Raw genomic sequence first — 16,063 nt, forward strand, 5'->3', positions numbered from 1 at the left:
ATCCCAATCAAGGATACATAAAGATGCTGCTCTTCTGTAGACCAGTACCATGCATTTTCTAATGCAAACTGTAACTGCGAAATGAGAATGACCGTACAGTTCATCCTCAACTTACAACAGCAACTGGACCTGGAATTTCCATCGCTAAGCAATGCAGACATGAAGTGTAACTGCATGGCTTAGTGATAGAAATCTCTGAAGACCCGGCTGCCTTTGTTAATTGAATCCTACAGTCATTAGGTAAGGGAACTTCCTGCCAGAGTCCCACAACTAAAGTCAGTGGGGAAGCTGCTGGGAAGATGCAAGTCCCGGGCATGCAGGACAATAAATGGATGCTGATGGGCAGAGGTGGATTGCTGCCAGTATTGCTGCCGGTTTGGTGCGCATACAATTTTGCCCATAAATAGGTCTGCGCATGCTCAGAACATTACAGAATGAAAAAGAACCGGTTCGGATGCATGGCAGGCCTGGGTGGCTGCTGGTTCTGGCAACCCAGGCCAGCAAACCACTACCGGTTCGGCCAAACTGGTAGGAACCCACCTTTGTTGCTGAATGAGGGAGAGATGTGGGACAGGGGGAGCAGTGGTGGGATTCAAATAATTTAACAACTGGTTCGCCCAGGATCAGGTTGGCTGTCATGGGAGGCATGGCCCATTCCCATAATCCAGCTGTGATGCACACATGGAACGAGCCTCCTGCGATGGCCAACCTGAGCCTGGGTGAACCGGTTTGTTAAATTACCACACATACACACCCCTGCTATCAAAGTGGATCCTGGGCACTGCACTGCAATGGAGAAACAGGCAACAGAGTGGCCGGCACGAAGGAAGGAGAAGGAGCAGGGAGAAGAAAGAGGGAAAGCGGCCTTCTCCTTCCCTTGCACCAGCTGCTCCGTTGCCCATTTCTCCATTGCAGCGCAGCACCCAGGCTCCACTTTTGATAGCAGTAATTTAACAACCAGTTTGCCCAAACTGGTGCAAACCGGCTGAATCCCACGACTTTGTGGGAGTGTAGAGGGTGATCTGGGAGGGTGCATGGGTACATGGGAAGGGTGAGCAGGGATATGAGAGATGCTGCGTGGATTAGAGAGGGTACAGAAGAGTGTGTGCGCTAAACAGGAGGGGCCACATATGCTGGGGGGGGGGAGAGTGTGGGAACACAAGTGGCTGGCATGGGGCAAGTGCAGAGAGACCGGGGGATGATGTGCAGGTTGGGAAGCTTATTCCTGCTATCTGCAATCTTCTTGCCAGCTTCACCTTTGAATTTCTGGGGAAATTGGCATGGAAGGTAGCAATGTTGATCTTGTTCCTGCCTAGGCAGGGGGCTGGACTAGAAGACCTCCAAGGTCCCTTCCAACTCTACTATTGTATTGTATTGTATTGTATTATTGTATTGTATGTGACTGCAGTGTGCTTGGCAACTAGTCACAAGTGCAGTTTGCCAAGTACTACCCAGATTGTGATCACGTGACTGTGGGGCTGCTGGGACAGGCAGGATTCCAAGGATCAATCATAACCAGCGATCATTCGGTGACCTCGTAATATCAAATGGCTGCTAAAGGATCATAAGTACCAACTTAGGACTAACTGTAGTTTTACCTTGAATTGTTCAAAATGTTCACTTAGATCTACACAATTTCACTTGGATCTGCAAAGTGAGTAGAAACAACTTTCGATTTTTCTGTGGCTCAGATTTTGAGTTCCTCTTCTCTCCTTCCATTTACAGCATAGAGAGGAAGAGAAAGAAACTGTTGGAAATGAACGCAGGGCCTCCTCCTTGTTATCTCCCATTCTCTGTTGCAGCAAGTGGCCCCTGGGAAATATGAAAGTTCGCAGTCTAGCACATCTGCAAGTATTTTCAGGGAGGCTAATTCAGGGGGATATACGATTATTATTCATGCAAACAGTGTAATAGGAATGAAACATGTAAGTCAGCATGTAAGAGTAAAGAGTGTTCTAATCGGGAAGGCCATTAAAAAAAAAAGCAACCCAAACAATTCCCAAAAATTATTTCCAGATTTATTTTGAATAATTGTTGCCCTCAATCAATGTTTCCTGCCTTTGCATCCAGTAGTTCTGGTTCACTGCAGGCTTAACCAGAACTGTTCTTTCAGGTGCGTTAATCATGGCAAGTTTTGAGACGGCTGGAGAAAGATATATTTTTCATATCTATGTTTTTTAAAAAAGGGCATCCTGTTTTCCTCTACTAAAGTTTACATTTGGCAGTATTTGCACATTAAGTTTTAAAACATTTTTTCTGAATGTGCCTTATTTTCTATATCCACTACATAAGTTGTAGCACTAAGGATTGGATTGGGTTAAGTGATTTAAGGACTACTACCAGATACAAACGTATAAGATATTAGTTGAGATCACTACAAGTGAATGTATGCTCTTGGATACCCCAAATTTTCAGTACTCATCATGGAAAGGATATTCAGGATGGTCTTTCCACCTGCAGGAAATTAAGAGTTAGGATTAATAATGTCACTTAAAAGAAACACCAACAGTCACGTAACTGGTTCACAAACAGTATTTGCTAGGAGCAAAATTAGGAATGAAAATACTGCATCTCTCCCAGAATTGCTAAACCAGAACTCTCAATACTGTTTTGTATGGACCACGATGCCTTACTGGAAGCTGTAGCAGAAAGAGCACAGTTGTGTATTAATACGGGGTGAAATTCAACCGGATTGGACCGGCTGGCTAGGGACGATTTGAATCGGTCCCTCGAACCCGTAGAAATCAACCCTTGGTTGGCCCTGCCCATGCCTGCTCAGTCGCCTGCTTGGTTACTCGGTCGCCTGCTTGCCCAGCCACCGCTCACCTCTTTTGACTACTTGCTTGGCCCTTCCGGCTTCTTGATCTGCCCACCCAATCCGAACATTTCCCCCTCCAATCACAGCAGAGCTGCTGCAGCCTGTCCCTTTAAGGTAGTCCCTGGGAGAGAGGGGACTGGGGAGGACCATAAGGGAGCAGCAGCTCCGCTGTGAATGGAGGGAGAAACGTTCGGATTCTCTCTGCCACAGAATTCACTATAAGCCCTTCTTGTGCTCATACACACAATTTTTCCTACCAGGTTATGTGGGTGTGGCTTGGTGGGGGGATGTCATGTGACTGTGTGGCCATGGTGACATCGAGCTGGTCACACCCACTCAGTCAGAGGAAACTCCCCTCACCAAACCATGCCCACAGAACCAGTAGGGAAAACATTTGAATGTCACCCCTGTATTAATATGTTAAATGCCCTTCCTGACTCGCCACCTCCCTTAAAGCCTCTGAAGAAATAAAAATGCTAGTTGCCATTGCAACTTTGTTGAGAATTGTACTAAAATTCCTAATGGAGAAAATAATCGCTACTATTAGTTCTAGCGTAGTGCCACTAATTGGCAGCACCAGGTGACTTTAAGATTAGCCTCAAGAAGCTAAGGTAGATCAGACTGGGTTACTACTTGGATGAGAGATTTTCAGCAAATATCTGGATAGGCTGGGAAGTTGAAAAAACATCTCATATTGAGACAGGCTAATTTTCATATGATTGGCAGAAATTATGGACTCATCTTGAAGACTTGGTATTACTAGGAACATTAATTCCTTTTCTCTGAGAGCAAAAGGTCCCTAATCTTATTTGTTTGTTTGTTGTTATGAAATTTATTTGCTGTCCATCTCATATCCAATGACTTTGGGTGTCTAACAACATAATCTTAACTCCACCTCACCTGTATGAATAGATTAGATTGAGACAGTGGGGGCCTAAAATCACTCAATGAGTTTTGTGGAACAGGCTTGCTGTCTGGAATTTTACAATCTACATCTCATAGCCTTAGGTCAGGGGTCTCCAAACCTGGTAATTTTAAGACTTGTGGACTTCAACTCCCAGAATTCCCCAATCAGCATAAGGAAGTCCACAAAGTTGCCAAGTTTGGAGCTCCCTGCCCTAGGTAAAGGGCATGTCCAAAATATTGTTTGGCTATTGAGAAGTAAAAGAAAATTATACCTCTTTAACACGTGCTGACTAAACTACGTATTCTGAGGACTAGAGCCATTACTGAATTTTGTTTCAGTTCTCTGAACTGCCAAAGCTTTCTGGCCTTTCTGGTTTGGCTAACTTTCTGTTAGTTTCTCTGGACTGCCAGGCATCCAATTTAAGATTGGCTCTTCGTTTTAATTAGGCTGCTGGGGCTAAATCTGGAACCTTCATTTGGTTATCTAAGGACACGGATGGTCTGGATAGCTTCCAGCAGACAGGCGTATGTGAAATAAATCTTGGGGTCATTTCTTACTCAGCTGATCCTTCTGCAGATTTCTTGACACTGATTTCAATGTTATCAATCCTGAAAGTGAGCAGTAGCCTCATCACAGCGCAGCCTGCTGTGCTCCTAAATCTTTGTTTTTTTTGGAAAACTTAAAGCCATTTTCCAGCTTCAAGATGAACAGAATTTCATGGCAGAGACTGTTGCACTGTGAGAAGACAGGAGAGTCAAAAGCTATCGAGCTGGCTAAACATTCTGGAGATTTTAATCCAATATACCCATGATGGCGAACCTATGGCATGCATGCCAGAGGTGGCACTCAGAGCCCTCTCTGTGGGCACGCATGCCATCGCCAGCTGCTCTTCTAGTTTCCAGCTGGTCTTCACAGGCACAGGAATGCTGGAAAATGGCCTGAAAGCAGCCAAAAATACCCAACAGCCTGGGCTGTTTTTCGGGCTGTATTCTGGGCTGTTTTCAAGCTGTTTGTCAGGCTGTTTTTTGGGTATTTGGGGCCGTTTTCAGGCCAAAAATGGCCCAGAAACTGGCTTGAAACCGGTCCAAAAACAGCCGGAAAAATGCCCCCAAAACAGGCATGTGTTTTTAGGTTTCGGCCAGCTGGTCTTTGGGTTTCCAGCACTCTGATGCGCACATGCACATGTGATCCTGCTTGGGCACTCGGTGCCAAAAAGGTTCGCCATCACTACAATATACCTATGAAGGAGTCATGGATCTTAGCATTTATCTATTGCTGTTTTATTCCAATTTCTGTCTGGAAACACAACGACATGAGGGACATTCCTGTTTTTATAGAACTCTATGGTACTGATGACATTTCTACGTGCTGAGGTAAAAGCTTGAGGAAAAGTGAAGCTACCTTTGAAAGAAAAACTGATTTATAATTCCCATATATCCTTATCTTTGTTGTACTCCTGGGAGCATGAATATTAGGAGAGTGGTGAATGAACAGAAAATGGGTTTGTGCCAATTTCCCAGCCAAAGGAATTCTGGCTATTAGCAACTGTCCTGTGATGTCCTAAGGATCATGGGACTAAGCAAAAGTATGAAGCTCATTGAGATTTGTCCTTCGATGTGATGGCTATTTAGGACCCTGAATTCTTCACACATTATTCTAAACTCTAGTTTTTAGCCATGTGTTATACAAAGCAGTTGGGCAAGTTCACAAGACATACAAATCAAGCAATCCCCAACCTGCTTACAAATCATTGATAGCCCCCAGTTTTATTTTCTTAAAAAGTGACAGTGCGGTACTGAGTATCCCATAAAAACCACAAATTTCCCCTAATTGTCAATCTTTGGAATTATTCAGGGACTTACATTAAAAGCTCCACATAGCGGACATTTTTATTCAGAGCTTCTATATCTTTCATTTCCTTGTCAGTGAGGGAAAAGTCAAAGATCTTAACGCAAAAAAGAAAGAGACACGTTAGTTCTAGCAGCATCTTATGAAAGAAAAACACAGTATAAATTCTTTGCAAAAAGGAGTTTTAAAATAAGGATAGGCAAATGTAAAGGTTCCCTTTGCATATATGTGCTAGTCATTCCTGACTTTAGGAGGTGGTACTCATCTCTGTTTCAAAGCCAAAGTGCCAGCACTGTCCAAAGACATCTCTGTGGTCATGTGGCCGGCATGACTAAATGCCGAAGGCGAACAAAATGCTGTTACCTTCCCAACAAAGGTGGTCCCTATTTTTCTACTTGCATTTTTACATGCTTTTGAATTGCTAGGTTGGCAGAAGCTGGGACAAGTAACGAGAGTTCACTCAGTTATGTGGCACTAGGGATTCGAACCGCTGAACTGCTGACCTTCTGATCGACAAGCTCAGCTTCTTAGCCACTGAGCCACCACATCCCCTAAAATAAGGATACAAAATGGCAAATTTAACTGACTGTATGGAAGGAAAGAAGCAATCCCTTGGAGAATTTTTTTTAAAAAAGAGGAGAGGAGGAGGGCATTCACATTTATCACATGCTATGTCACCTTGTAAGAACATGACTGGCCCTAGTTTAATCAGCAATCAAATTCAGCAATCTATAATCTCTCTGTGGATATGGAATCTGTGATCCTTCAGAAGATTTGAAATTTAACATGCAGCTGCCTTCACTATTAGCCATTCTGTCCAAGACTGCTGGGAACTGTAGTTCAGTAACATGTGAGAAATAGATGTTCCTCGTTTGTGCTATCTACTATATTTATGTGCTTTTTAAAAGGGGACAACTTGCAGCTTTCAAAATGTATTAAAAATGTTACAAACATCTGAAAGAATAGAGATGGAAAAAAAGACGTCTGATCTTTTATCCTTCTGGTTTCTAATCCAACCGGACTCCTTCCAAAGAAGTTGGATTGGAAAACTCCTCAAGAGCCATGCTGTGCTGGAAAGGATGGGGCTGAGATATTTGGAGGGTGCAAGATTGAAGAAGGCTGCTGGCCAGGGGTGGGTTCCTGCCAGTTCTAACCTCTTCTATAGAAGAGGTTCCACAAATCTACCATGCTGTTTAAAACCGGTTCCGGCTCCCTCCCCCCGCCCATCTGCACCACGTTTGCCCCGCCCGCCGCTCACTGATTGGCTGGCTCACCAATTGCCCCGCCTGCCTCTAAGAGTCCTATATAAACCTTAAAGTCTTAAAGCTGTCAGGTTTGAACACCCCTGGGTTTTTTTTTTTCTAACGGGTTAGGGGTGCAAGGGTCTTGTAATTTGACATCTTTAAGACTTGCGTGCTTCAAATGCCAGAGTTTCTGAGCCAACATTTTGGTTGCTAAGCAAGAGTGTTGTTAAGTGAGTTTCACCACATTTTACAAGTTGGCCACGCCTACCCAGTCACATGGCTGCCAAGCCACTCCCACCCAGTCATATGGCCAGCAAGCCACTCCCACCCAGTCACATGGCCAGCAAGCCACTCCCACAAAGCAGGCCACACCTACAGAAGAGGTTCTAAAAAAAATTGAAACCCACCACTGCTGCTGTTGTAGAATGATATTCATTCTTGGGTTACAGTGGATGAATCACAGCTGTAATATCTCCACCCAGATACAACTGGAGATAGAGTAATAGTAATGGCACTTGTAACAGACTCTAAATCTAAAAAACTGAAGACTGCCTCATTTTGTTTAAGTTGGAAAGAGTCTACATTGCATTCATTCATTGTGTTTACCTGGAAGTTTTCTCTAATGCGCTTTGGGTTAAAGCTTTTTGGAATGACCACCACGCCACGCTGAATGCTGAAGCGCAGGGCCACCTGAGCTGCTGTCTTGTTGTATTTTTCTCCAATGGCATTTAGCAAGGGATCATCCAAGAGCGGAGGGGAAGATACATTCACCCTTGTAAAAAAAAATACACAAAGAGAAAAAAAAGAATCAGATTCTCCTTAGGAGGAAGATACATAGATTACAACATGGGTTTGAAAAGGAGCTGGCACAAGACAACAACTATTCAAAAGTATATCCACTACTAAATCAAGTGCAGTTTTGATCCTTTTTCAAATTGAGGCATGGTACTTAATGGATCCAGATTTAGTTCACTGGGGTAACCTAACCATGTTGGCATATAAACAGATGAGTAAAAGGACAATTTTCCAGTTGCAATGTATGGGTGTGAAAGTTGGACCATAAGAAAGGCTGAGTGCCAAGGAATTGAGACCTTTGAACTATGGTCCTGGAAAAGACTTCTGCGAGTCCCTTGGACTGCAAGGCGATCAAACTGGTCAGCCCTAAAGGAGATCAACCCTGACTGCTCTTTAGAAGGCCAGATCCTGAAGATGAAACTCAAATACTTTGGGCACCTAATGAGAAGGAAGGACTCACTGGAGAAGAGGCTAATTCTGGGAAAGATTGAGGGCAAAAGAAGAAAGGGACAACAGAGAATGAGGTGGCTGGATGGAGTCACCGAAGCAGTTGGCGTGATCTTAAATGGATTCCGGGGGATGGTAAGAGGACAGGAAAGCCTGGAGGAACGTTGTCCATGGGGTTGCGATGGGTCGGACACGACTTCGCAACTAACAACAACAAAAAGGACAATTGAAACTCAAAGGTTGTCCTCAGGCTGAAAGCATGATTTTAGCTGCCATAATAGAGAACAATTGTTTTTATGTGTAGCTCTAATATTTAATTAAAAATCTTTTCATTGGTTTAAAATATTCTAGCTTTCAATCTTGCATTCAGTTTTTTTAAAAGTCAAGCCGGCCTCCCTCAGCAACCAAGAAAGAAACCACTTAACTCCATTTTGCAGAATTAAGAGTACTTTTACTGGTTATGAAAAGATAGCAGCTAAGTAAAGCAAGGTCTGAGGCAAAAGCGCGCAAAATCATACATATCAATATGTGTCCAACCCCCTCCCCCCAGGAACCCTCATCCCACTGTCCAATCTGCAAATCCCTCAGGTGTCATGTGAGTTTCATCTTCAAGGAGCATCATCAGATTGGTATGCAGGACGGTTGGCTTGACCAACACCAAGCACCAGTCTCCAGCATGCGCAGTAGGCGGTAAGAACAAAACTCTCTTTTTATAATCTCCCCTGTACTAAATCTTCCCCTCTCAAATACCAAGTCCCCCCTCCCCATTTCAATGGCAGCCGAAAGCAAATAGCGAAACAGAGGCTGACAAATTGGCTGGAATGGAAGAATTTAAAACATCTGCAGTAGACATGACCTTAGAAGAGGTCTTCTATCTGTTCTTTCAGACACTTTAATATAGAAAGAAATGTCTTTTCCAAACTGGAGCTGGCTGAAATCCATAATGGAAATCATGGCCAGGAAGACATATATCTTCTCTTGAATAGTTTCATGCACAGAGTTTTTGCTAGGTATTGAAACAGTCCTTTTTTTCATGTTTTATATTTTCCTGTGCTGGTTGTTACTCGAAGCATACTTTTTATTCATCTTTTCTAGATTTTTTTATTCATCTTTTGTTGTTTTCAAGTCAAAATTCATGTCTTCAATAATTACATAATCTCAAGCCATGAATGAGGATGATCACGACTTCTAATGTTGCTTTCTTCCTAGGTAAATGTATTGAGTCAGAATATTAAATATGATTTTTTTTCCATGAGTCTATGATTTAATAGGACGTGCAAGCAAGAGATGCTGCTTGTGATTGATGACTGGAGTGAGGAAACTGGAAACGCGAAGAAGGAAAATGTAGTTGGATTGTATGGCTTAGGAAAGTGAAAGGAACAGGAGACAAATGTATTGTTTGCTACTCCAATGATTTTTTTCATAGCTAACACTGTTTTCAAACATCTAAAATGATGTTTCTATACATGGATATCACCAGAAATGAACCATATGAGTGGTGAAGGAGGTGAAGGCATTCGATTATACCAGTGTTTCTCAACCTTGTCAACTTGAAGATGTCTGGACTTCAACTCTCAGAATTCCCCAGCCAGCATTCGCATTCGCTGGCTGGGGAATTCTGGGAGTTGAAGTCCAGACATCTTCAAGTTGACAAGGTTGAGAAACACTGGATTATACCATCAAAGAGACAGCCAGGTGCTGACCGTGGAACAGATAACAAATCGCTTGTATGCAGGATCCACGTTATGCTAAAGAAGAAGAAAACCAGTCACTTTCCATGATACAATCCAGGACAGGGGTGTCAAACTCAAGGATGCTTAAATCTGGCCTGGAAATAGCAAAGGACCAGCCTGCGGTGCCACTGACAGCAAAAACTGGACGTGGGACGTGGTCCCCATGCCCCGTTTCTGGCCTGGTGGATCTCCTGAAGCACTCTGCTCGCCCAAATGTGCCCTGTTTTGGCCAGACACCTGTGCCCTATTTTGGGCCTGGAAGTCCTCCTGCACTAACTGGAAGCCAAAATGGGCCGTGGAGGCACTGCACGAGGCCCCAAAATGCAATGCGAGTGCCCCCTGTGCATGCGCCCCCCTGCACATGTGTGTGTGTCCCCGCATGCGCCCTACCTCCCCTGCATGCACAGCAGAGACCCGAACACCAGCTAGCCAGCAGGAGGTGCATGCGCCTGTGCAGTAGAGTTGGGCTGGGACGATGACTGTCATGCCTGCAGAGAGGGTACTAGGTGCCACCTGTGGCATGTGTGCCATAAGTTCGCCATCATGGGTGTTAGAGAAGATTCCTAATGATATCCTGGGCAGCCAATGGACCATTGAACGAATCAACCCAGAGTTCTCACTTGAAGCACAAATGATCAGGCTCAAATTATTTAACTTATGATATATTATGCAAAAGACCAGCTCTGTGGAAAAGGCCCCAATGGTGGGAAAGAGAGATGGAAAGAAAAGAAGAGGGAAAACCAGCAGTGGATGGAGGGGTTGGATGGGCTTAGTCATAGAAGCAATGAGTGCACCCTTGGGAGACATGAAAGTACATGTTAGGGATAGATCGTCATGGAGAAAATATATTTATGTGGTTGCCTGGAGTCAAAAATGTCTTGGCACATAATCAATCAAAATGCCATTTTGAAATCATTCTACTCTTAATCCTTATTCAAACTCTTATTTTCATTAGGAAATAAAAGGAGCTTTGTTATTATCAGAAAAATGAACCCCTAGCTGAGGCTATGTTCTGATGGCTGTAGCATTGAAATAAAACAGGGAAATCAGAAATTGCAGGATATATACCGTAATTAGAGAACTGATCCGGGGATGGCATTCAAATTGTTTCCCTACCAGTTCTGTGGGCATGGCTTGGTGGTGGTCGGGTCCTGTGACCAAGTGGGTGTGACCAACTCGATGTCACTCATGCCTACGCCCACTCAGTCACATGACCCCCACACCTAGTCACATGCAGAGAACCCGGTAGGAAAAAAAATGTGTGTATGAGAAGGTTTCATAGTGAATGCTGTGGCAGGGAGAAGCCAAACTTTTCTCCCTCCATTCACAGTGGAGCTACTACTCCCTTTATCATCCCCCCCAGCCCCTTCCCTCCTGGGATAGGCTGAAACAGCTCTGCAATGAATAGAGGGAGAAACTTTTGGATTGGTTGGGCAGATCGAGCAGCCGGAAGGGCCGAGTGAGCAGCGGGAAGAGATGAGAGGCAACTGGGCAATGAAGCAAGTGATTGGGCGGGCATGGGTGGGGCCCAGTGGTGGGTTGCAGGCGGTACACCCTGGTACGGGTGTACTGGTGCCTGCCAGGAGCACCAAGTACCGTTCCGGTATGGTGCTCTGGAGGGCCCACCCGCCCGCCCAAGCTCACTTGTATTTGAGCTCTTTGGCACTTTTGCGCACATGCACGGAGCGTACAGCACCTGCTCAACGCTCCGGCGAGCAGATAGAGTGTTGTGGAGACATCACTGAGGCATTGTGGAGGTAAGGACACATCTGCGCGCTGCGCGCGTGTACGCCCGTGCTGCGTGCTTGCATGTGGGGAACGCCGGCCCCCATTGCACCATACCGGTTGCAACAGGATCCAGAACCCACCACTGGTGGGGCCAACCAGGGGTGATTTTTACCAGTTTGGCAAAGTGATTCCAATAGTTCCTACCGGTTCACCCAATCCGGTCCAATCCAGTTGAATTTCACCCCTGAACTGATCCCTCTCTTCTTCTCTATTAGTGAATTGTCAACTATCATATGAAAAAAGGGCTGCTCAGTGAGGATGGATCAGGAAAATGTTAGAGCTATCATCATCCCTAACTGCATGAGCACTCCAGGAGAACTTCTACTTTGACGATTTTCCTCACATTTACTTCTCTCTTCACCTACATGGAATCACCATGTCAGTCTCAGTGATGGAACATCACAATTGATCCATGACAAAACATTCTTTATTTCTGTTTCTCTGCTTTGGTCACAAAGTTGCATCAGCATTAAACGATAAATCCTTTCACATTTGCTTCACTCCTCCTCCTCTTTCCCTCCTCCATCTTCAATGCAATAACTTACCAACTTTCATCTCTTGATGTGCCTAGTGGACTGTACCCGACAGGAACGATATCATGCAATTTGCAGAATTCTAAAAGTTTGGGTTGAGTGAAGTATGGATGGCATTCAATCTACAAACACAGTGGGAAATGCAGAATTTAAAAAAAAAATCAGAATTAAGAAACAAAACCAAAACTAGCTGTATTTATTTTTGCAGGAAGCAAACTCTTGCAAAGGTTAGAAAAATCAACTGTGGAAGTATTAATAAGCTTCCTTTCTTGCACAGATTTCTTTCTCTGGTATAGCTGCATTTTGTAAAACTGGTAAAAAGTAGTTGCAAAGTAATTTAGGAAACGTCATTCAATTCAGCAGAGTTTGGCACAATCAAGTCTTCTCTCTGACAGTGTGTGTGTGTGCGTGCGTGCGCGCACACCTTTGAGTCACTGTTGACTCCTGCGGACTGCCAGGGTTTCAAAAGAGGTTTGCTGTTGCCTTCTTCTTCCTAGGGTAGAGAGAAAGTGACTAGCCCAGGGGTCAGCAACCCATGGCTCTGGAGCCACATGCGGCTCTTTCATCCCTCTGCTGCAGCTCCCTGTTTCCAGTCAGTGTCACAATGTTGAGAGGAGCTTCCAGTTGTGGGAGGGAAAGCAGGGCACACCAGGAGGAGACACCATGGCAAGGGGTGGGTTTTCCGATCGGCTCTACAATTCATAGGGCTTTCAGTTAGGACTGGTAGAGGAAAAAAGACACCGTGCTAGGAGGAGACTCTATGGTGGGGGAACCAGACTTCCAGTTGGCAGAGGAAAAAGGATACTGTGCTAGGAGGAGACTCTATGGTGGGGGAACTGGAGTTCCAGTCAGAACCAGAATTAAACAGAGGGCTTCCAGTTAGGACCTTTGTGGCTTTGTTAAGCGGTGCTAGGGATTCGAACTGCCGAACTGCCGACTTTTCTGATTGACAAGCTCAGCATCTTAGCCACTGAGCCCTATCTTCAATATTATTTTATTGCAAAAGGAAACAGTGAAAGTTTGGAGCACAGAAGCTCATTTCGTTACGTGACGCTAGGGATTCTAACTGCCAAACTGCCGACCTTTCTGATCGACAATCTCAGCATCTTAGTCACTGAGCCACCGCGTCTCCCATCTCCAATATTATTTCCTTGCAAAAGGAAACAGTGAAAGTTAGGAGCACGGAAGGAGAAAATTCAACTCCCTGGGACTCTGAGTAGCCTGGCCAACTAAAGAGCTAATAAGAAGTTATTGCTTCATTGAATTGTTCCAGTTTACTCCAGGCATCTGAATGGTGTGTGACATTTATGGTAACGGTAGGCCAAGGGAACCACATGTTCTAATCCATAGCATCTCCTGTGGCTAAAGTGGGGCCCTCTAAAGGGGTGGAGGAAGATTTCAGTTAGGCTAATCCACATATTTCAACTATAAGCTCAAAGTGGTGGAAGACAATGACCTTTTACAACTGCCAAGAAAGTTTGCTTTCAGCAAGCTTGCATACTTGCAAACTCTTAGTGATGGGGGATTTCAACCTGCCGTCGATGGGAGAAGCGTCTGAGGGGGTTCGGGAGTTCATGGCTTCCATGACAGCCATGGACCTGACCCAATTAATTCAGGGCCCTACCCACGAAGGGGGCCACACGCTGGACCTTGTCTTTGTCTCTGGCCAGTGGACAAGTGATCTGGGAATAGGGGATTCAACTGTTATTCCCCTGTCATGGTCAGATCACTCACTTCTCCGACTTGACTTCCCTGGTGCTACCCCACGCTGCGGGGAGGCGGAGCCGGAAGGTATTAGATGGTTCCGCCCCAAGCGCCTGATGGAACCAGATAAGTTCCAGACAGAGCTTGGGCCACCTCCTGTAGACCTGACCCGCCCCCGGGTGGAGGACCTGGTAGACGCATGGAATAGTGCGACTGCCGGGGCCCTAGACCGAGTGGTGCCTTTGCGGCCTCTCCTGCGGCGACGAACCACCCTGGCCCCTTGGTTTACCGAGGAGCTAAGGGTGATGAAACACCACAAGAGACGCCTAGAGAGTCGTTGGAGATCCTCCCGTTCCAAATTTGACCGAGCACAGGCACGAGCCTATTTGAGGATGTACCTTGTGGCATTAAGAGTGGCCAAACGTCAACACTGTGCCGCTCTTATTGCGTCTGCAGATAACCGCCCTGCTGCCCTGTTTCGGGTGACACGCTCCCTCTTGTTTGAGAGGCCGCGGGAAGCCCCTTTACAGGGCAGAGCAGAGGAGTTTGGGAAATATCTACAGGACAAAGTCGCTCAAATCCGGATGGGATGGGCCCCTTTCAGTGGTCCAGTGGAGGCGCCCGAGGCGAGTCTTGAGGGACCATTCTGGGAGGAGTTTGACTCGGTTGCCATCGAGGATTTGGACAGGCTGCGTGGACGCCTGCGACCTACCACATGTTTATTGGATCCGTGTCCCTCCTGGCTTGTACTGGCATCCTGGGAGGTTACACGCGACTGGCTCCTGGGCCTAGTGAACGCTTCGTTGGGCGAGGGGTCTCTGCCGGCTGCCTTGAAAGAGGCGGTTGTGAGGCCCCTGCTCAAGAGGCGGTTGTGACAGTCCTTTTAAATTTTAAATTGTGTTATTATTAAGGGGTATTTTAATGGCTGATTTTTTAACATTCTTAATGTGATGTAATTGTTACCTCCTCCGTGCATGTATGTCTTTGTATGTGTGTGGATTTGCTGTTTATGTGTTTGCACATATGTTTTTATGTTTTATATGTTTCATGTTTTATTGTACGCCGCCCGAGTCCTTTTTGGAGAGGGAGCGGCTAATAATAATAATAATAATAATAATAATAATAATAATAATAATAATAATAATAATAATAATAATAATTATACTTAAAAAACACCAACCATTTATGCATTAGAGAACCTCATTGTCTGCAAGGTAATAATAATAATAATAAAGCCCACAAGATTTTTCCGATGGCATAGCCTTGTGAGCTGTATAGCATCTCATTTCCAGTTGTTAATTGCCAAAGGAAGAAAGCCAAGTATCAGCTCTTAATCATTCATGATCAGTTTGATGTAAGGGATATGGACCTTTAGGAAGAGAAAAAACTCTCATTCCAGACATCACTTCCAAAGCTCTCCTCTTCTATGATTCCTCCCACTCCTCCAACTAGCAACAGTCAATTCAACAAAATCCAGAATTTCTCTTCTTACTATGTTTTCACATGTTTGAGTTCAATGCAAGTATTATGATGTCCTGTGTATGGTGCATACATGGTATGTTCATAAACTTTTGTCTCCTACTCATCTACTTAAAAGAATTATAGAACAGATGATCTTGATCAGAAAAAGTGAAAAAGCTATTAATTGGAGTAAGTAAGGCCATTCTGACTATCTGAATCACTCTCTGAAATATTACATATTTAGAAACTACAAGCCAATAATCTGGTGTTGCCCGGATATTTATGTATAAGGGGGAAATGTCAGGACCAAACATAATTTCTAATGTTGGATTTCCCCCCTTACTAGAGAGATCCCCCTTGTGGAGTACTGTGAAGCCGTTACCATGGCAACTTTGCTGCACTGTACAGCAGAAGCCATTTTAAGGCACAACAGGCTGTATTTTAACAGAACACACATCCCAAGGGGCGTTAGGGGTGTCTCCTCCCACCATATATTAGATGGTTGCTGTCCAAAATGCCTTCCTCCTCCCAAGGGTAAAGGACTCTTCTGTCAATATAATGAAATTAATTACTTGAATTTCCCAGATTAAAACCCTGAGCAGAAAATTAACATGATTTTAATTTAGCCCAAAATGAAAGGCCTGTGGGGAAGGTTGAATGAATAGGCTAAGATTTTGTTTAGTTTAGGAACATGTTTGTTTATCTTATGTAGTGGAAACCAAAAGCAAAGCTGAAAAGAGAAATACTGTATATAAAAAATGACATAGTTGGTTTTTTTATGCCAG

General features: G+C 44.6%; 1 protein-coding gene across 2 annotated transcripts in view; it reads right to left on the bottom strand.

Annotated features, from left to right (window-relative positions):
- Positions 1–1,996: 1,996 nt before the first annotated feature.
- The window catches only part of AKR1D1 (aldo-keto reductase family 1 member D1), an 84,312-nt gene continuing 70,245 nt past the window's right edge, over positions 1,997–16,063 (bottom strand). For both annotated transcript variants that reach the window (XM_081958122.1, XM_081958121.1), the window contains exons 6-9: positions 12,126–12,235; positions 7,424–7,589; positions 5,588–5,670; positions 1,997–2,454 (exon numbers count right to left, since the gene is read on the bottom strand). In XM_081958122.1, coding sequence (XP_081814248.1) covers positions 2,412–2,454; positions 5,588–5,670; positions 7,424–7,589; positions 12,126–12,235 — 402 coding nt within the window. In that variant the 3' untranslated portion in view covers positions 1,997–2,411. The remainder of the gene's footprint in view (positions 2,455–5,587; positions 5,671–7,423; positions 7,590–12,125; positions 12,236–16,063) is intronic.

Source organism: Natrix helvetica (assembly GCF_964273705.1).
Source record: "Natrix helvetica genome assembly, chromosome: 6".
In the NCBI taxonomy this organism is placed as follows: Eukaryota; Metazoa; Chordata; class Lepidosauria; order Squamata; family Natricidae; genus Natrix; species Natrix helvetica.